Source organism: Siniperca chuatsi, linkage group LG23 (genome assembly GCF_020085105.1).
Source record: "Siniperca chuatsi isolate FFG_IHB_CAS linkage group LG23, ASM2008510v1, whole genome shotgun sequence".
NCBI lineage: Eukaryota > Metazoa > Chordata > Actinopteri > Centrarchiformes > Sinipercidae > Siniperca > Siniperca chuatsi.
In genome coordinates, this window is record NC_058064.1 from 15,041,474 (window position 1) to 15,062,893 (window position 21,420).

The following is a 21,420-nucleotide window of genomic DNA, read 5'->3' on the forward strand; positions in this document are numbered from 1 at the left end:
AGCAAGGGAAGAAACTTTTGTTCCTGGAGTTTATCATGAAGACAGCTCTTCTCTTCACCCAGGGTGGTACACTGCCTGGAAGGAGGCACTTCCTTTTAGCTAAAGTTGGGGAACAAAAGTCTCCCATTTACAGTTAACACCATTTCATTATCTTTTCATTAAAGATAATATGATTGGCTGCAATCTAGTATACGGTAAATCCTCCTGCCCAGAGGTGGGTATACGCTGTATAACTGCATATAATAACAATACATACAGTGTCAGATATATAACATTATTTGGTCATGTAGATTTTTTTAAATAAACACTCACACAGCACACTTTCCATATCCACTAGTGTCCAAAGCTGGATAGGAAGCTAGTTCATTGCTTACATTCACTCCTATAAATAATCTAATGTACAGTCTCCAATTGACTAAAACAGTAAGTTAAGTAAACAGGAACACTCAGGGTAAAACCGGTAGACTCCTAACAGGTTGAAATCCAATCCTAGTGTCTCCTTGCTGAAGGCAGTAGTGCAAATAACAACCTTATTATGCCACTTATGCCCGATACTTGTATTTCAAATTAAAACATTCATTGGGAATGATTATGATTATAAGCAATGTAAAATAAAACTGCATATGAGATTTACAGCCCCTTATATTCTCTGATTATTTGGTAATGTAATGTTAAATGACACAACACAGGTTGTGTATTTTAGGTGAGTAATTAAAAGCAATTACAAAAAAAAGATGTTGAAAAATACACAATATATTACTAGTCATTTATAATGACTTAGATTCATCCTAACAAAGACTCTACACTGGCTTCCAGTGTGTCATACAGAGTTTAAATGAAACGAATGAAATGGAATGCAGCTTGTCTATACATTTCTCAATACCCTATAGGACCAAAATACATCTCTGACCGTCTTTTACCATATGAACCCTCTTGGCCTCTCAGGTCATATGGCAGCAGCCTGCCAACTGTTCCCAGAGTCCAAATTAACATGGAGAAGCAGCATTTTGTTACTATACATCACACAAACTTACATTAGACTTGCCCTAACTTTATTCCTTTAATTTCAATTTATTTATGTTCTGCATCATCATTATCTACCTTGCACTTACATCTTTACCCTTCTAGTATGTATTTCTCAGTTTTATCTCTTCATTTCTTTAATATGGTTTTTAACATGTTAACAATGTTTTATGCTGCATTTACTTTGTGTTTTTAATACATATGTCATATTTCATATGTACATATGAAAAGTACACAAATAAACCTGCCTTGCCCTAAGTTCATGACAGCACTAGTAGCACTAGTACATTGTATTGTTATTATTCTATATATTATATACAGCTCTATATTGACGTAACAACTATATGAGTATAAATTTCAGGTTTATTGTATCTATCAATTTTTTGGTCTAGTAGTCAGTTATACTTCGATCCTCAACAACTGCTGTCCACCTGCACAGGTCTCTAAAAAGTCAGCTGATAAGCCTAAGCTCTCTTCAGAAAAAGAGGAGTATCTAGCCCACACAAAATGCCACAGTGCTTCATGGAGCCCACGTTGTGACAAATACCTTCTGATATTATCTGGATACTCTGGATTTAAGCAACATCCAAACAACTTATTCACTGGCAAAAGAGGCATGCATAGGGGCAGCAAAGTGACTCCACAGTGTAGGTGGTCATGTCTGCAAGATCAGATTTTTCTTTTTAGGACTCAGACGAAGTGCACAAATCTCAGTGTGAAGCAGTTTGACCGAAGGAAGAAATTGAATTTGGAGAAAGGTCAAATCTCCAATGTCATGTTCATCTGTGGCTGCCACACAAATACTGTAGGTATAAGCCTCTTGTCCAGTTACGCATGGTAGAAAGCCTCCTCCTCGTATGATCAGCAGGTAAAACCAGTCAAACAGCGGACTGAGGATAGGCAGCTCCACCAATCAGAGACACAACTGTGAAGCCACAGTTGAATCACAGGCAAAAGAAGACATCCAAAGGTACAGTTCACTGCACTTCTTTCCTAACTAACAGAGCTGTGTATTCTACCTTTACCTGCCCACATAATCTCCACTCCCTCCCCAGGCTAGAGGGCACATCATGCGAGAGAGAGACTCAGTGACAGACACCCTAAGAGGCAGTGGGACGGCAATGAAGATGTCATAAAGAGATGTAAGAAAACCCACAGTCAGACCATCGTTGAACCCCATCTTGAAATTTCTTGAAATTCATTGAGCTGTCATGGAGGCAGAATGGTGACCAGAGAAATGGCTTAAGCTTCTTCCCCATTAAATGTATGTGAGGAAGCCATGGCAACAACTAATTAGACTCTTCACGGTACACAAAGTTAAACATACAGTGTGTATATATATATATATATATATATATATATAAATTCATTATAATTAACTATTGACAGAGTGCGGGAGCTGATTTCTGCTATTTAGATTTTACAAAGAAATTAATACTTTTCTAAAGATCAATCAAGTGAAGGTTAAAATATCTTCTGAGAGTAAATGTGCACGGAAAATTATAATTTCATTATGAATATGGCTTTATTTTTTCTAAAAATAGTGAAAAATTTCCATCACAGTTCCTTAGAGTCCAAGGTGACGACTTCAATTGCTTGTTTTGCCCAACTGACAGTCCAAAACCTAAATATACGGAATTTACTATCATATAAGGCTCAGAAAACAAGCCACACTTGAGAAGATGGAAGCAGTGACTTTTTGGCATTTTTGCTTAAAAAAAGACTTAAATGATTAATCTACTGTCAAAGTTTAAATACATTTTCTGTCAATTGACTAATTAATTTAACTCTAATAATGATAATAATAATTCAAAACAACTCTAACTGTGCTGAAACAGACACTATTCCACAAATAGTGTCACTATTCCATGAAATATAAGCCCATCTGTTGGTGGGGGATTTAGAAACCCCCCTGCAGCCACTTTTTAAAAATGATTCAACTGTAAATTGATTTGTTGCAGGCTTTACTAACATCACAAAGACACCCCTGTGATCCACTTTGCTCCACATTGTAGGTTTATCCACCTTAAGCCCCTATTTAAAAACCACCAAACCCTAACTGCCCTGTGACTGATGAAGTGATTCAACACTTTGATATGGCTGAATTTTACACTTAATTTTCTTCATGTGCTTCAACACCAACATGATTCAATGTAAAAGTCAGACATGCCTCAGGAAGAATGTGCTCATGTTTGAGTGGTTTTCACTGAAGTGGCCCCCTGTCCCTCCTCCTCTTACCGTCCACACAGGCAGGTCTAGCTCTTGTAGTTCCAGCGATCTGGCCCTTCTTACAGGCGCAGCGGGCCGTCTGCCTGGCGATGGTCCGCCGTGGTTGGCTGCTGTCCCTGTCCAGCGTCACAATCTCACATGTCCCCGCTGCCAGCTGGCCTGGAAATGACATTGCACCACAGAATGTGAGGTCAGAGAGATGAAATCATAAACAGGGCAAAATAAACTAGTCTGTCTCTTCTGTTAAATTAGTACTGTGTCACATGTTCTTTGGTGTAGCTCTGTTATTTTTTATAATCCTTTGTAGCTCAACTGGCAGGGCACAGCACAAACATGACCAAATTCGAGGGAGTGGGTCTCACTGGAACCGACTGACACTGAGTGCATGTACTGTAGTTGTGCATGTATTTATCTACAGCAAGACTTCAATACATGGCTAGAACATCTATTCTAATTTTGAATATATAATACAACAATTTAGACACAACCTATCTGTGAGATAGGCAAGACTAAGTTTTGTTCAATGGTGGCCATTGTGGCCACAAGTGACATTTACAGGATAATTAAACACTGAATTTCCCTTAATTTTCCAAGATTCTCTTGAGTCAGTCGCTTGTTTTACTTATGCGATAAAACCATTGAAATGTTTTTCTGTGATATGTTAAAATGTAGAGTCATGAAGATCACAAACTGACTTAGTAATGTCAGTTACAGAAAAAGCTACCAACTAGCTAGTTAGCTAACACTTACAATGAGCTAGTTGGCTATCATTAGCTAACATTAACCACCATTAGCTACTGGTCATACCAGGCCAACTAAGGCTATAATGGCAAAACCCAATAACAGAGTGAATTCAACTTTTCTTTTCTGGAAGTAGGATTTTGTTATTTCGTCTGTCAAGAGTTACATCGTCTCACCAGGTGGAAGATGTGAAAGGCATAGACAAATGGATCCCATTAAAAAAAGAAAATACTTTACATTTTAACCACATTGGATATGCAGCAGTGAGAATAGAATTTTGACATGTTCACATTTATGTCAGAAGAGACGTGGGTTCTTTAAGGTTCAACAGACCCCAAGATCCTTAACCCTGAACAGTTACAAAATTGCTCAAGCCAACAGAGGAACACTGCGGTGGTACTGAGCAGCTCACAGATGTAACTGCATATGTGAAGGGACTTTAAAAGACAATGGTGAAGAAATTAGTTTTAAATTTCAGCTACCTTAAAGACTACCCACAAGCTATTTCCCATTAAGGGCCACATCCTATCAGCACACATCTTTGAAGGTAATGTACCCATTAACCATGAATGAAACGCATGAATACTGATTAACTTTGTAATTGCTGCCAAGCCCCCCCATCTTACACACACGCATTCTCCATGTATTCAATAAGGTGACCTTTGACCTTGTAGCCAGGCCCTTGCTGCTCGCAAATTAACCTTTGTCTGTGTGTGGAGGCCCTTGGGTGCCATCCTGGAGAGGCTTATCAGGATCTAATTGTGATTGGCAAGAGGATGGAAGTTGTGATTAAATCTGGACTTGAGTCCCGAACACTTGGGTGGCTGGCTTAATGAACTGAGTTGCGAGGGGTCACACCCAGGGTAATGGAGATCTATCAGGATTCATCCACACACTGGTACCTGTGGTGGCCATGGCCACAGATGGAGAAAATGTCTGTGTGCATACAGTATGTAGACATGTTAAAGGTTACCCTAATGTATCTTTTAGGGCAACAAAAACACCAAAAAAAAAATCACAAACTTAGTTGCTGGCCTATAGTTGCTTCAACTACCCATCCCTATTCATTTGTTTATCAATTTATTTTTACCCTTTGTAACTTTTCTTCTCCATTTTCTCTTACATTTTTAATGATTTTTTTTTTGGGAATATATTGAGGAAAAAAAAGATACAACACTAACAATGCACTGATAAACGACCACAACAACACATAACATAGGGGATGGGTGGGGATAGTGGGTATGGGGGCACAACTACAGTACAGTACCACATAATCAAACATAATATATCGATTATCTGTACTGGTGATCAGAGGGTCTACCAGACCCATAAGGGGAGCCAAGTTCCAAAATTATCTCAGGTGCAGACTCAAAAAAAGAAAAACGAAGAAGTTGTTGGTTTTGTCTCATTCAAGGGCAGATTTGTAATGCCGAAAGGCAGCTATTCCTTCCATACCAAAGATATTTCAAAAGTCAAGTAACCAGCTATTGAAAAACAACTTATGAATCTTCCAATTCACAAAACACATTCTCTTAACAGCAAATAAAGCTAAGTCTGTTACTTTTCTATCTTTCATTTCATTTTATGAATATGACACCCATGTTTTAATTTATGCACCAATGCACATATTTTTATCTTTGTGTAATGCTTCTATGTTTAGTCTGTCTTTTATGCTGACACTGAGAGAAATGACATCTCATTCTGCTGTACATGCTGGACAGTGACAATAAGTTGCTTATTGCTCTTGTTAATTTTTTCTTCTTTATTAATACTAATTTATTTATTTTTATGTTCAAAAAAAGGTGTTGAGAGCAAAACTAGGCTGTGTATTTAAAAGTAAGCATACTGACTGAAAGTGGGCAATTAATTCAACCACAGATGTGTTCACAAAGACTTGAATTAATCTTTAGCCATGTCAGCTCTACTGTAGTGTGACTACTCCAAAGTCAGTAGTAGTACATTAGTGGTATGTATATGTGTGTATCTATAAATACAACTAGTAACAAGATGGGAGAAGTGATTACAAATGTGCAGAAAGATGTCTTAACACTAGATGCCGTTGCTCAAAAATGCATGCCAACAAAATCCAATCTGTCATGTCTTTTGCACTTGGGAGATCAAGACCCCCCCACCTTCACCACCCTTTCCACTGCTCTCCTCCTCTTCCTCCATGCTCCTTTCTTCCTTTACATTGCTTGCTCCTTTCTCCTTCATGCCTTCTCACTTAACTCCCTCCTCCCTCTTGCAACTCTTATGTCTTTTCTGGGTGATGCCGGATAATGACTTGTCATGTAAGCTCCTGTGTGTGTATGCGATATCTGTTCATGTATGTGTGTGTGTATGCGCGTTTACTTCCTGCATCCTAACCCACCCACCATCTCTGCAGATCAACTCCTCACTGCTCACTTCCTGCTTCCTCTCTTTTTCAGTTCCTTTTCCTTTGGAACTCTCTCATTGCAAGAAGCTGAAAAGACTGTTTGGATGTCTTATGTAATCGTGTGGATCGCCCTGGCACTGAGATACCATGTGTGAAGTCAACAAGCTCAAACACTGTGGCTGATTTGACGTTGCGATTCTCTGTTGTTCTTATTTCTTGAGTTGAATGAGCTCATTAATTGCATACATTTCACCAAACAGGGACCTTGCTTTTACTTTCACAGCTTTAGCTGCCGGGAAACTGAATTCATTTTATTTTCATGTTGTTGTCTTGCATTGTCATGTATATTGTCTTCTATAGGCCTACAGATGCACTGACTTCTTTATGGGGACAATAAAGAATCTTCTAATTTTAAACCCAGTATAAAAATAAAATAATTGTGCTGTACCTCATGAAATATTTCAGTTGCAACATCTGTACTGTGTGTAATAGGTCCATGTCGAGGACAGGACTGTTTAAATTAATATTGTCAAATTGTTGTTGAAATTGTTAAATGACTTTGCAAGGCACATGGCAAACCATATTTGATTAATATAATGATACTGATAAGGCTAAAATCATTTTAGTTTTCAACAAATGCAACAACTGCAACATTTTGTGTTTGAGCAAGCATGCTTCCTAGATTTTGGTAAAAGTCATGATAATTCAACAAGACTGAAAGTCTACAGCTATGCTAGAGGCAAGGCTAAACGTAGACACAGTGGTGCTTTGAGCTTTATGCTAATGGTAGCATGCTAACATGCTCACAATGACAATGCTAACATGCTAATATTATTAGGTATAAAGTAATGGACCAACTAACCAACCGATCTGCCAACAGACCAACATTGCCATCTCTGTAGCCTTGCTGCTAGTGTGGCTAAAAAAAAGCTAGTACTAAATATGTATCAGAGTTATTACCCTGAGGAATAAATTTATCTAGTTTTGACGTTCAATTCAAGTTCCCCACACAGGATAAACATAACGTGCCCTTTATATGTTTAATATTTCAGGTGTAAACCTCAAGTATTTCAGATGATAGAGTCCGTAGAGAATTACTAAACAAGTTAGTTTTAGCTGCAGGCATTCTAGGTGTTGTGCAGTCTTACCAAATATTATGTGAGAGAACTTGAGGACAAGCTGGTCTCAGTCCCCTAATAAAGCAGGAGTCGACTCCATTCCTTCTTTTCTAAAACAAATTGCTCCAAGCATCCCCATGGCTCAGCCTCCAGAGCGCAGTGCCATGGATACCACGTACTCTCTTAAACATACCAAAACTAAACAAACAAAGCAAAAAAAACAAAAAAACAAAAAAAACTGAACTGAACCCCCCCTCCCAACACAAGAAAGTATTCCTCTTTTTGTTGGCCTGGGGGGATCTGCAGAAAAGGTTAGACAATATTACAGGATTCAACAAGGCAGTTTCTGGAACAGCAAGACTACACATTTGATCCAAAAAAATAACTACTGTATTTTGGCTCAGAAATATATTGCATAGTATTTTTCATACACAATGTTTATACATGCAAATATCCAAGATGTAGTCCAATCTCTTCAGTCATCCCGTGAAGAAATTGGACTGTGAAGAGAGGAAACAGTGATCCTGTTTCCTGGAATAGCCTCATGAATAGTGGGAAAAATCTAAAACTGGCAGGTGTCCTCAGAAACAAACCCAAAGCCTGTACCAGTAGCGCTATGATTTATCATCACCCTTATCAGCTTCTGTTGTCGAGCAGTTGTCAGCTTGGCCAGCCAAATGGCTGATTAAAATGTATGTGTGGCCACCCTAGAGTGAAATGAAAGCTCTGACTGTGGCAGAAGATGGATTCATGTGGCAGAGCGTACGGCTTAATACAACGTAATGTTATTGACATGCTCCTATGCTTTATTATTTCTCCTCCCGCTCCTCAGCACATTACAATTGCTCAGCCTTTTGACAAATGTCCAGCACAGCTACAACACAGGGAGACATGCCATTTTTTTCTCTTCGACACCCTGTATTCTTTGCCTAGATGTCTGAGAGCCATGTGTTTTTCTAGACTCTTTTTCATTCATTTTTTAGAATTAGTCTTGTTTTTGCTGTACAAGAGATCCCAATACAACTAAAAGCTACTTCTTAGAGTCTCAATCTGCTGAATCAAATACTTAGATATTTATAAAATGGGTGGTTTAGGCTTGGTAGGAGGGGTAGGTATAGTCTTTTTTGTCCTTTCAAAATCTGCAGTTTGCTGGAGTCATGCTGGGATTGCATACTGTGCTGCACAAGAAACAGCTACTTCCAAAGTATTTCTGAGTGCCCTTCTAAATTCGTCACAAAAAATGCAGTCTGCCATGAAATGTACTGAAGATACTGAAGTGCAGTCTTACAGAATGAGTTTTAATTAGCTCTCATTTTTACAGTAAGACTTGTGATAGCATACATAAGAAAGATGAGGGCTCCCATCCAAAAAATAGCAAAGAAATGTTTGCTGGTGGTAAATCAACACCACAGGTCCGAAGCAATAAATTATATGTATTTTATTTTGAGTGGGAGTAATATATTTGCTTTCAGCTGATAATGGCTGTGTACCAAGCAGCGTTAATTTTTGATTTAGTGTTAGATCAGCCTTTTGATTAAATTACATATTAGTTTCAGTCACATTTTAGACATTTGATTATTTAGTTTTAGTCAACAAAAAGTGAAGACATTTAGTTTAGCCTAAAAAAGAGGAAAACCAATTTTGTCATTTGTTATTTTTCTGTCTTCTAAGTATAAAAAAGAAGGCTACAGGGTTTATCTCGCGAGCAAACAATTACGGAAAGATGTAGATAGTTTACAGCCGACATCTTGCACTCATTTTTACCAATAGCCTAAACATTTAATTTGAAAGTAACAATAATGTCACACCCGCACACTGTATTGCTCTTGATATGTTAACGTTAGCCAACCATCCTGTAAATACTGGCGTCCTAGCCTGCATGTTTTTCTACTTTGTCTTTGCTGTTTTGTTTCTGCTTCGTGTCTAATGTTCGGTGGGATTGTAGCTGCATGTGGTCAATAAATCATTACTTTTTTCCTTCCAAAACCCTGTAATGTTAACTAACATTACTGGCTTAATGGTAGGCCTACCTGAAATGCGACATGCTGCTTATTAGTGCAACAAGTAGACTAGCTAAGAAGAAGAGGTCTTTCTGGGCGGCGCATGATATTGTTTTACCAATCAGGAACTATACAATGTGTGCTTTTCTGGATGCATGCAGGTCATTAAGACGAACCAGACTTATAGTGATTATAGGTAATTTGTTCATTTGTTCTATCCATTACTGTTCCATTTTGGTTTTGTTTTCATCCTGGAAAAAAGGTCTACCAGGTCATGGGATTATATAAGAAAGCACTGACGAAAACATTCCAACACAGTTGGGATTTATGCTTGCTCAAATCTTAATTTCCAAAAGATTTCAGAGTGGACTGATGGGGAACAATTTATTAACAAGACAAGAGTTTAAAAACCATGCTAGCAGCTCATGGGGGCCATGCTGCTTATTAGACTTAGCCAGACCAATGCGGTTTGAGAAAACCAAGCGTCTGACATCGGCATCCTTAGAGCACTGTGATCTCGCAAGCAGGGCTAAAAATATGCAGTGTAAGGTGAAGAACATTAAATGCTGAAATATACCATATTGATTTGTGTATTAAGCAAACAATGTTGTCATGGTGCCTCTGAGGAGCCGAATGACTCTTGTGTGTTTGGCTGTGAGGCAATATGAAATATAAGGATGCCAAGAAACGGACATGCTCTTTTCTAAACATCAAAACGATGCATGTAATGGCTACATGGCTTGTTTACAAAAAAATCTTTTTCACACAGTCTCCACTAAACCCAGAAACACTACATGGCAGCTTGATAGTTGGAAACTAGCATCACACCAGTTCTGCTGAGAGTGTGTGTGTGTGTGCACGTTGTATGTTAGACAGTGCCAGACTAAAATGCTATATCACTCCAGCCTGCTACAGCTGTTCGGAATGAGAGAGGAGAGTCCGACGCCAAGACTGTGTGTCTGAAATCCCAATTTGGATCCAAACGCTGCATTAGTAGAAACTTGATGTCATCCCTCTAACCTGAGGCCTAGCAGGCTAGTTTTTAAATGAATCCTTTTAACAAGCCTAATCAGAGGCTGGAAGAGCCAACTGAACAGCATGAGGTGTAACGGGAAGGAGAGTGGAGCAGATGACATTACAGCTTTAGGTAAAAGAGCAGTCGGATGATGTGGGGCTCGAAAGAAATCTCCAAAACGACCTGCACTTGAGCAGGAGGACACTGAGATCCAGAAACAATGAAGCCAGCCACTTACTTGGACTTATTAATTTGGAGTCTGGACCTTGACGGTAAGTGAAAGCAGTTTGAAGAGGGTACAGTATGTCCTTGATTTTTACAGGTGTGAAAAAAAGATGTTCCAGTTCAGAGCAATATGGTGGGATGAATAGAAATGATTGACGGTTTTAATAAATTCATAAAATAACGTCTTCATTCTTGTTTGAGGGCTGCAGATGTCTTGAACTTTACTCTTTGACTATCTCTGATGCCTAAATTTAAACAAGCCAATACCTACACTGGAAAAATAATGATTAAATGAAAGGGGAAAAAAAGCTACAGATAATGTTCCACCATCTTGCATCGTGAAGTAGATTGCTGTTAGAAAGAATTGAACTCCCTTCAAACTGCCTCGACTTACAGTAGACATTCATTTTCCCCTCCAACACTGATAGAGTGACCAAAAACTCATCATAAAGCTAGCCTTGGAATAATTAATATCCTATGCTGCCATGAGTCAGAGAAAGTTCTGGAGACTATTCTCATTGGGAGCACTCTCTCATCATGACGAGGGAGAGGGACAGAAAGAGAAAGAGAGAACTGTGGTCTGGCCGATCTATTTTGGGTGAAGCAAGCTTGTCTGAGCACTTCGCTTGCTTTGTGGAGCCACTCTGAAAAGTGATTTGATTTTCCTTTTCTGCCCTTTTTTCCTCAAATGCTTGGGCAAGCAGCAGTCACACAGAAGCACTAACACACATACACACAAAAACATAAACACATGCACTTATAAAAGAATATAAGCACAAATGCAGCATAAAAATGCCAAATATAACCACAAGATATACCTCGGTCTCTCTCCCCCTCTCTCATACATGATGAATGTTGCCATGCAACTATAGCTACAACTAAACCTTCTCTTCTTATCAAACATGCAGGATAATACAGAGCTTCTGTTTTAATTTTTCCAATACATTAGCCTTAGCTACACTATGTTAAATGCTAATTAGCAAATGTTAGCATGCTAAAACATAAAACTAAGATGGTGAATATGGTCAACATTATACTTGCTAAACATCAGCATTTTAGCATTGTCATGGTGAGCATATTAGCATGCTGATGTTAGCATTTAGCTCAAAGCACCACTGTTCCTAAGTACAGCATTACAGAGCCACTAATATGTACAGACTTTTAGTTTTATATTCTTAAAACCTATTTTATATCTTCATTGGATAGTGATGGATGGATGTGTAAAAAGACAGTGAGTATGACAGATTAGGGATGAGAGTAGCACCGAAATGATGTCTTGATTGACAAAAAAAATTATCAACACCAATCACGAAAAAATGCTACGGTTTGTAGCATAAGTTTTTCAAATGTAAAGGTTTTCTGATTAATAACCTTTTCAAATTTGACATCTTTAGGTTTTGAACTGTTATTTGGACAAAACAAGCAATTTAAGGAAATTACCTTGGACTCTGGGAACTTGCAATGGACCTTTTTTTTAGTAAAAGCAATTCATCAAATACTTGCAAAAAACAACCAAAAGATGAATCAATACCAGCAGCCCCAGATGGGAGACCTCCCCATCTTATTAAGGAAACCCATACTTTCGTTCAACTGCATTTAGAATACTGAGGCTTTGAGACACATTCTTATCAATCTGATGCATCTTTTTTCCTGTTGCATTGACTTAAATAAATAAATTCCACTGAGTCCCTGTGTAGCTTAATAGGGTTTTCATAATGAAGCTAGGGTCCCTTTTTCCTACTGTGACCTTGTGTAAAGCACGTAAAGAATGGTATTTTCCCACGAGACACCCTTTTCCCCAGCGTTAGTGTTTTAGAATAATGAACTCAGGGTGTTGGCGTGAAACAATGAATGATCATCAATTAAAACGCCGGGAGAAAAGGGAAAACAAATGACCCTGGTAACCCTTGGTAACACAGGAAAGCATATGTGCATATACACACACAAATACCAGTGCCACTTTGCTACTGCAATTAAGCCCATTTTCCTCCCCCAGAGGATACATCACAACAGGGCAATGAAGATCAGGTAAAGTCCCTTAAATGTTGCTATGATTTTGCAGAATAAAGACCCCTGGGTGAACGTGTGAAAGTCCAATAATTTCTTTCTTTCTGCACCCTTGGGGGACAGAAGCAAGGTATGTCAGACTGTGTTAGGCTCCTGATCACAGCCAGCTGGGCTCAAATGTATGAAAATCTATAATATAGCATCTGCAAGTGCGGGTGTGAGGTTGTGTGTGAACTTCTTTGTGTGCTGTATGCATGGATTCTTTCATGCATGTGTAGGTGACGTGATGTGTATGTGTGTTGCTTTCTTTGTATTTGCACTTTATTTTTCTCAAAAATGGTTTACTGTTCTCTCTCCATCTTTACTTATTCTCTCACAGACACACACACACACATATGTTTCTTTCACTATCCCTGTGGGGGACAGTCATTGACATTCCCTAGCCCCTCACCCTAACCTTAACCATCACAACTAAATGCCTAACCTTAACCCTTACCCTAACCTGACCTTAAACTAATTGTAACGTGTACCCTAAGACCAAGTCTTAACACTCAAAAAGCCGTCTCTACCCATGTACTCTACTCAATTTTTGTCCCCACAGTCACACAAGTTCCCATGGGTTAGTGTGCATTCAGGTTCCCACCGGGATATAAGAACATGAAACACACACACACACAAAAATGCACTCAGCAGGGGGCGGGACATTCACAATTTACAACCTCTCTGGCTCTTTGCCAACAAAATATCAGTTGAACAAAGCATTTTTTTTACTTTGAGAAGGAAAGTCTTTATCCCCACCTCAAAAAGGTCCACTCATTGTTGCGGGGATATTTTGGATTCTGTAAAGAGGCCTGGCGTATTTTCAAACGTGATGTGAAGGAGAATGCAGAGCTACAGTGATGGCCAGGAGGACACACAGCTAACCTCACAAGTCACAGTCACCAACATAGAAAGAGTAATGGACTTATGTTTCTGCATCAGGGTGTCACAGAGGCCTGTAGCTGTGCTGGAGGCACTGCAAGAGCTGAGATGCAACTCTTCAGAAATGTAAATGCAGCTTGGAGCTATGAGGTCTGCAGACATGGAGACCACCATAACTGCATGTTTTCTCCAGCAGAGACTGGGTAGTGAAGATAAAATGAAACAACTTTGAAGTCAGGCTCAGGTATTTTCTCTTTTTCTTGGTAACACAAGACTAATTTATATTTTGTGATATTGCAAAGCCATTTCCAGTGTAAACTTTCTCCTCTCTGTACTGTCACTCTCAGTTTCAAAATGAATAAAGCAATGTAAGCCTAGTTACTTCAGGTGGTTCAACAAGCAGCCTGAATCAGAACAGTAGGGCAGATTTCAGAGCAGCATTAAACAGGTGAAGCATCGAGTGCAGAAGATCGCTCTGACATTACAGTTGAATGTCAATGAGCAATGCTCCAGTTCCTCATACCACCAAAACAACATGCCAAGTGGCCGTATGCAATGGATATTCCCTCTTTGCCATTGTAGCGGTAATAAACTCAGCTCAATAAAGATACTCTGTGCTGTTGCTGAAATAATAACATTGGAAAACTTGAGTAAACGTCTTTTTATGATTAATTATCCGCAATTCTGTTTTTAAAAACAACCTTAATTTATGGCAAGAAATCCTGAGCAAAGAATGATATATTCCTGGGAAGTAATCAGTTTAAAATTGAGGGACACCTTCAACCCCATGTGACACATCCATCCAGTGTTGCGGTGGTGCTGCAACAAATCAACAGGTGAAATTGTACATTGAATTATAGATAAATCTGTTCCTACTCTAGAAGACCCTGCAGCGGGACCACTGGAACACCTCGACACGGAAGCATAAATCCAACTGAAGTTGCAGTGCTTCTCACTTTAGCTATGAAATACTAAGAGTACTATAAACAATGTTAAAGATGAATATTTAATATTATTAACATGATGCTGAGATGTTATCTGATCATTTTTTTGTAAAAATCTGATATCATGACAGCACAAGTATGCAGTCTGTGCACTTGTGTATGGGAGTGGCAGGGTGCATGGCTCCTTTCACTGCGGCTTGATCAGCATGCAGGCTGAGGTGTGGGGGAGAGCGGTGATTGAATACAGAGGCTGCAGGCCCCGGCACTGCCTTTAATCTCCCCTCCCCATTTAACTTGGCCTCTGTGCTGCTGCTCTGCCGAGGCTCAGCTGGGGCATAAAGACACACACACATACACAGCGCACCGTCTGCCAGTCTCTCCCAGTCCTATCTGTCTTCTGATCTGTCTGTCTTTCTGTTGGTGTGTGTCCCCATCTCTCTGCCTGTCTCTGATCTGCTGTTTCTCGTTTTCTTCCGCTTTTTGGTGCTTTATGCTTCTGTTTGTCATAAAAGCTGCATAAATAAATCTGAATATATCCAAGAAAATAAACATTAAGCCAAACTAAAAAACACAGGCAGCAAACTGTCATGGAGCCCTCAGTGCAATGACAGGCTTTTTCTTCAAGGTTTTATGTAGCTTAAGTACATGTCAATGCCAATTTCAGAGCATGATCCATTATATTTTATTAGCCAAAGGGGAACTTTGCAGACTGCATATAATAAGATCAGTGGTGTGGTTTGGGTTGGGTTGTAGTTACAGTTATCTTTGGCAGTAAAGCGCTCTTTTATAGGATTTAGTGATCGTCTTGTTGCCGTATCCATGCTCCTGAAATCTTCTGATTTTCTACGTCTTTAAAATGAACTCTCCATCCTGGAACACAAGTGTCTGGGGCGCAGGAGCGGCCCTGGTGGCAGGTTCTGCTTTAGACTTTTGGGGTGATATGAGGAAGGCAGGATATGTGTGTTACAATTGCAGCAATCAGTGCTCTTCCTCTAAATATTGCTGTTGTAAGAGTGTTGTCGTTTTTCATAATGAGGATCCTAAAAAGGAATTCAAATCTACAAAAAACAGCTGCTTTAAAAAGCCTATTTTGTGTGTCCTTATTGCTTCTGTCCTTGTATTTTAGAGCAAGTAGAGAAGATAAAAAGGCATCTTTTTTGTATCTGCACCTTCCCTCTGCTGTATTTAATTTCTGCTCTTCATTTTTGCTTTTTTGTATGTAGAAGTTGGCAAGTCCCATTAACTGTTGAACCTGATTCATCGCGGTGGGTTGGGGACAGCGAAAAACTGAGACGACACAAAGCGAATCTCTAAAATGGAATAGCTGATTTTTCAGGTTTCATGAAAAGACTGTTTTCCAGGAGTTTCTCTCAGTACATGGTAGACGTGGCAAACAGGATGTGCTGGTAAAAGTGAGGTTATTGTCACGGCAAAGACAAACTGGTGCAACAAGTTTTGGAAAGTTTTGTTCATAAATGCTCGAAAGTTAATAGTCAGGTAAATGTATCGAAGACTATTTCCCTCTCATTGCCTTTTCAGTGTGCATAGGCTGTATGTGAAATTCCAGTTGGCTGAAGATGGTGACCCAAGCAAGCAGTGGGAGAAGATAACGGTTCTTGAGCGTTTAATTATTTAAAGAGAGTCAATATATGAAGAGGCAACCCCGGACTTCTTGCCCTCATAGAGAAAACAGCTCCTGCAGCCAATGTGGATGCAAGTGCCTCTTTAATTGACTATTCTGTAACTGCGGTCTTAGAAAGTGAGGGAGTAGAGCTCTGCAGATCACACAGTGAATGGAAGAGTCCCCCATTTTTCCAAAAAAAAAAAAAAACGTCTGTGAAGTCAGAGGAAATAATTCTACAGGTTCAGTGTAACATGTTTAAAATTAGTTTATTAAGTGACTGCGCAAAAAAAAAGCAGGAGCAACTCCTTTCTTTGGCTAACGCAGCCACAGCCCCGTCTAAAGCAGTTCCTGTGATGGACAGAATGCGCCATTAGGTGCAGGAAGTTGGCAGCCACACCAGGCTGAAAGTTAATATTTTTGTGTCCCAGTGGGAAAAAGAGGCTGTAAGCACAACTAGGGATGCAGGAGATGAAAACAGAGAGACGTGACCCATCAGAACCTCCACTCTCGCTGATGGGTCTCGGCTTTTGGCTGCTTTTCAGGTGAACTGTTCCAGCGGTGGGCCTGCATTGATATGCAATGAAACTGAGGGTGAAGCCGATTGCTGCATTAAAAAATTAAGAAGGGCCTGCTATTTTGAAATGCTTTGAATATTCTATGCAGCCAGTTTGTATGTATGCAACACATTTAGTCAAATAAGGATTGGGGCTGTGAGAGCGATACTCTGCATTTAAAGAGTTTGTTTGGGTGGTGCCTTTTTTGTAGCCTTTCCCAAACCAAAAGAGCAAAAGTGCAATAATCTTTATAATTATAATCTTTCAGCACAAACTCACGCAAGTGCATATTTAAGATTGTTGTTTTAAAACAAGTTAGCTGGAAACAAAAAGTCACCCAAAGACTGTTTTCAACCAACTCATGAAGCTAATGTTAGCTTAATTGCCAGCTTGTCGTCATTTCAGCTGTCACTTCATTAAGACTTCAGAGTTTGCAATTTTTCTGCGTGTGGAATGTCACTGTGTCTGAGAGGAAGAGCAGGAGAAAAAGAGGGATGCTGGACAGAGACAGAGAAGGCAAGTTAGAGACAGAGGGAAACATGTAGCAGAAGAAAATGAGGGAGAGATCACGCGGAGACAGATGAGAGGGCCAAAGTGAGGGAGGGAGAGAGAAAAAGACAAAAGAGAGACAGAAAACCAGTAAAAAAAGATAACTGCGTGGTCTGTGCCATGACCTAAGTTATTCAGTCAGATTTATCTCCTCTCTACCTCCTCTCCCTTCTTGAATAGAGATGATTCTCTCGTCTGAACAAAAGGCCTTTTCCTAATCATCGCAATAATGCTGCTGACAGCTGACTGACTGACAATGAGACAACTACGCAGAGCATGAAGCACACAGCTCATCTCATGTCGGACCATTGTTAAGGGTGGCTTTTATTCATGTACACACACACACACACGCTCACACATGCTACGCTCCCACAGAGCTGCGTGTCAGTGACAGTGCGACATATTTTGCCATGTTGGAAACTGAATTACCCATACTCAGAAATACCATCTGATTGAAAGATGTAAAAGAGAAGAAGAAAGAACTTTGGTTCCTCTGCTTCTTCCTCCATTTCAAATGTACCACAGATGAATAATTTGGTGTCCGTATGATGCCTGCTGGAGGGAATGCGATGTGGGGGACGTTAGGCTGTCAGACATAGGGACAAACTGTCAGGCACTGTCATTTTGTCATATTCACACATCAGTCCCATCCATGTCTTAATTTCGGAAGAGGAGCTGCATTTCCACTGGTGCAATAACAAAATTGCACCCTGTCGCCTAGTGGTGAGAATGACTGTCAAGTGATTTTTGACAGGAAGGTCACATTTCCTTTATGTTTTTCCCTCAAACGAGTTCAATTACCTCGGTAAAAATTCTTAAAATGACATGTACTCCTTCTGCCTCTATAAAATCTATGAATATGCAAATATTGTTAATTTTTCACTTGTGTAAGTTGCACACTAGACCACGATTGGGTTCCAATCAAGTCAATGTCACAATATCCTGCTTGTACATACATGTCTTAAACTGAGATTTAAGCTGAGCATAGAGAAACTTTCCCCCTTCAGCAGATGAATGTGAAAGCAGCCTTCTGATGTCAAACCCTGCACATACATTCATTCTGCACAGCAGGTCAAACATCCAAGATAAGTAAAAATAAGCAAATCACATTTTTGAGTGGAGGGGGACTTTAAGCTCAGCATATGTCTCCATCAACTTAGAGACTACTTGTGACATGGTTTTTATTCTCCACCTGGCAGATCACAAAAATAACCTTTTTTTGACTTGGTGATTGTAATGCTCCACCGTGTTCCATCACTTCAGTGTTAATTAGAGAAGTGATTAAGCTTTACTGAGTGACACCTTACCTACCAACACTGCTTAATTAATAACTTACAGTAGTTGCAATGTTTTTCTTAAAATGTGTTACAGTAATGTAATTATGCTCAATGACTCATAAACATGGTTAATGACTGTGTGGTATATATTATACTTTATGTTAGAGGCTGAAGTAAAATTAAAGTGCAGGAAATAGAGAACTCACGGCATATTAAACATCAGTAGGGAAGAGGCCATTAATAGAGGAATTCCCTCAGGGCCTTTTTTTCGCACAGCATATATAATTGGGTTCCTTAGCAGTTACCCAAATCTTATAAGCCCAGCCATTTTGTTCAGCTAAGCTTGAATCATCAGGTTTGCTAAAAGGCGCTCATTTATCAATATCCAGGATGTAACTGTCCTCTGTCTTGTAACCAAGAGGAAGAGCTGAAGTAGAGGGTTAGATGGTAAATTAAGGAGATGACCATTATTACTATTTTCTGAAGTGAAGCCAATCTGAATTGCTCTTAGTTGGCTCCCTTGGCAACACAGGGAGCGCTGACAAACTATACACCTTGTACTGATCATTACTCCTAATGTTAAAGTCCTGAAGATAAAGGTTAAAAAATGGAGTACTGCTTTAAGTAAGGTTTAAATGTCATTGTGAATATCATATTATATGTGCCCTACGACTGACTTGGTGGTATATCTTTTTGCAAATATACAGTAGCAAACACTTGTAACTAATGAAAAAATTGGAGGATTCTGACAACCTCTTCTTGTGTATGACAACCTGGCATTCCTCATCTCCCATTCTATACATCCGCCATCAATCTGCTATGAAGTTATTCATCCAGAGAATAACTGAAGTGAATAAATGAAAGAAAAACACTTTCACCCAGTCTTTTTTTGGGGGGGGGGTCTGATGACATCTCTGAGCATGGCTTTCTCCTTTGTCTAATTTCCATTGTCTACGATGAGAATCAGAAAGAAGTGTCTTAACCAGGGTCAGTACTTTCATACATTACTTTTGATTGCACTATTTTTGATTGTGCAAAAATAGATTGCAGTTGGAATGCACATACACAAGAGTGGTAACAGAAAGCATCAAAAAGGGGTTGGATCTCGTGTGAAGAAGGTAGATTTGACTTACAGCAACATAACACTGTTTAATATAAACTCTGAAAGGTATCAGAGGGGCACTTGATTTCAACTGATAAAATACATTCAGTTTACTGATTTGTTTTGGTTGAAAAAAAGTGGTAAGGATGCATCTCTAATTTGCATGGTAATATGTCATTTATTGTTGTAACCGTGATGAATGTGCACCATCTCTGCAAAATAAACCTATCAAAAGTTGTTACTCTGCTCATTTTTCACCTTCAACTACCAGCCCCTGGACAATTTTGGGGTGGGGGGTGGGAACTACCTCGGTAAAGTCATCTGCATAGTTGGAGGGAAACTTGTGCGCCCATAATTCTCCTTGAGGCAAATACATCATCTCCTCCAAAGCTCCCCACCCATTGCCACAAACAGCAGTGAAAACAAGCGCATAAAAAGGCAAACTGTGTCTTATATTTCACTATTTTGGCGGGGGAAGCTGTTTGGCCAGACGTTTGCTCATGAATATTTAGGTGGTGGCGTTATGAATATGCATTAGGGCGCTGGAGCAGCGCTATCAGCACACAGATTTATGAGCTAGTGTAGGAGATAATGATAAAGGCGGAGATAGCCTGGCTACTGGTATGACAAACAGAATGCACGCTGCAAAACGGACGCAAACACATGCATGTGCAGGGGCGTATACACAACTAACTATGACTTTTGTTAATGTTAAATCCACCATCTGGTCTAAAACATCAACTAAACAAAGATTTTAAAAGAAGAGTATTGAACACAGTAAATTTAAACAAAACAAAAACAAGCAGAGCTGAACTGTCAGTGGGAAATCATATGAAATGGCATTTCTGTCATTTTCAGGGTGTGACTGTGTGGTTTGTTTCTCCTCTGCCCCTGAGGTACACCGAGAAGGAGAGTGTCACAATCTTTTTTATCTGTGCAGTGCAGTACCTGTATGTGTGTCATTTGTGCATTTGTGGTGCCTCTTAAAGTGTGTCACCAGTGATAACACACCTTACTGCCCACCCCGTGGTTGCAGCGATAGCGTAATCTCATGCCTCGGGTGCAGGAAAGCCAGGAAAGCAGAAGAGACGCATACTGAAATAGTCTGGAATATTCCCTGCAAGAAAGAGGTGCAGATTGGCATGGACACATCCTGGAACCTCTGGGATACAATTTCATTTTAAAGAGAAGGTTTTGTTGTGTACAGATATAATTTTCTGGGTAGCCAAAGTGCTGCAGTTACTGGCAAATACATTCAGTGCATTACAACTGACCAGGGTGAGTCTCTTAAAATAAACAAAATGCTAATTTGCGTATTTTTTAAATTATTTTGGCAATATTACAAGCACTGTGACAGATATGCTGTTACCTTAATACTCACTTCCACCATGCTAAATATTAAGGTTGTGCATTAGAATATACTCCATAGGGCCCCAATAAAAATCACTGCAAAATATGTGACAGAGCTAATTAAAGTCCTACCATCGCAGCTTGGAAAGAAAAACCTGCTCAACTTCATTTCTCATGCATGCGAGTCACTGTGAAATTATTTTACTTAGCTCATGCAACCTTGTTAGAAGCAGCTGATGTGACCCCCTCCAAAAATGTCAGAGGAATTAAAATTTGACTTTCAAAACCCCCCCAATCTTTTTAAAGACTGCTGATCAAACATGGCAGCTATGCAAAATAACTTCTGCAAGTAGAAGTACAACCA

General features: G+C 39.5%; 1 protein-coding gene across 3 annotated transcripts in view; it reads right to left on the reverse strand.

The window, feature by feature from the left end:
* Positions 1-21,420, reverse strand: part of tafa5a (TAFA chemokine like family member 5a) — a 139,485-nt gene that overhangs the window by 55,854 nt on the left and 62,211 nt on the right. For all 3 annotated transcript variants that reach the window (XM_044186621.1, XM_044186620.1, XM_044186622.1), the window contains exon 2: positions 3,262-3,411. In XM_044186621.1, the coding sequence (XP_044042556.1) occupies positions 3,262-3,411 (150 nt within the window). The remainder of the gene's footprint in view (positions 1-3,261; positions 3,412-21,420) is intronic.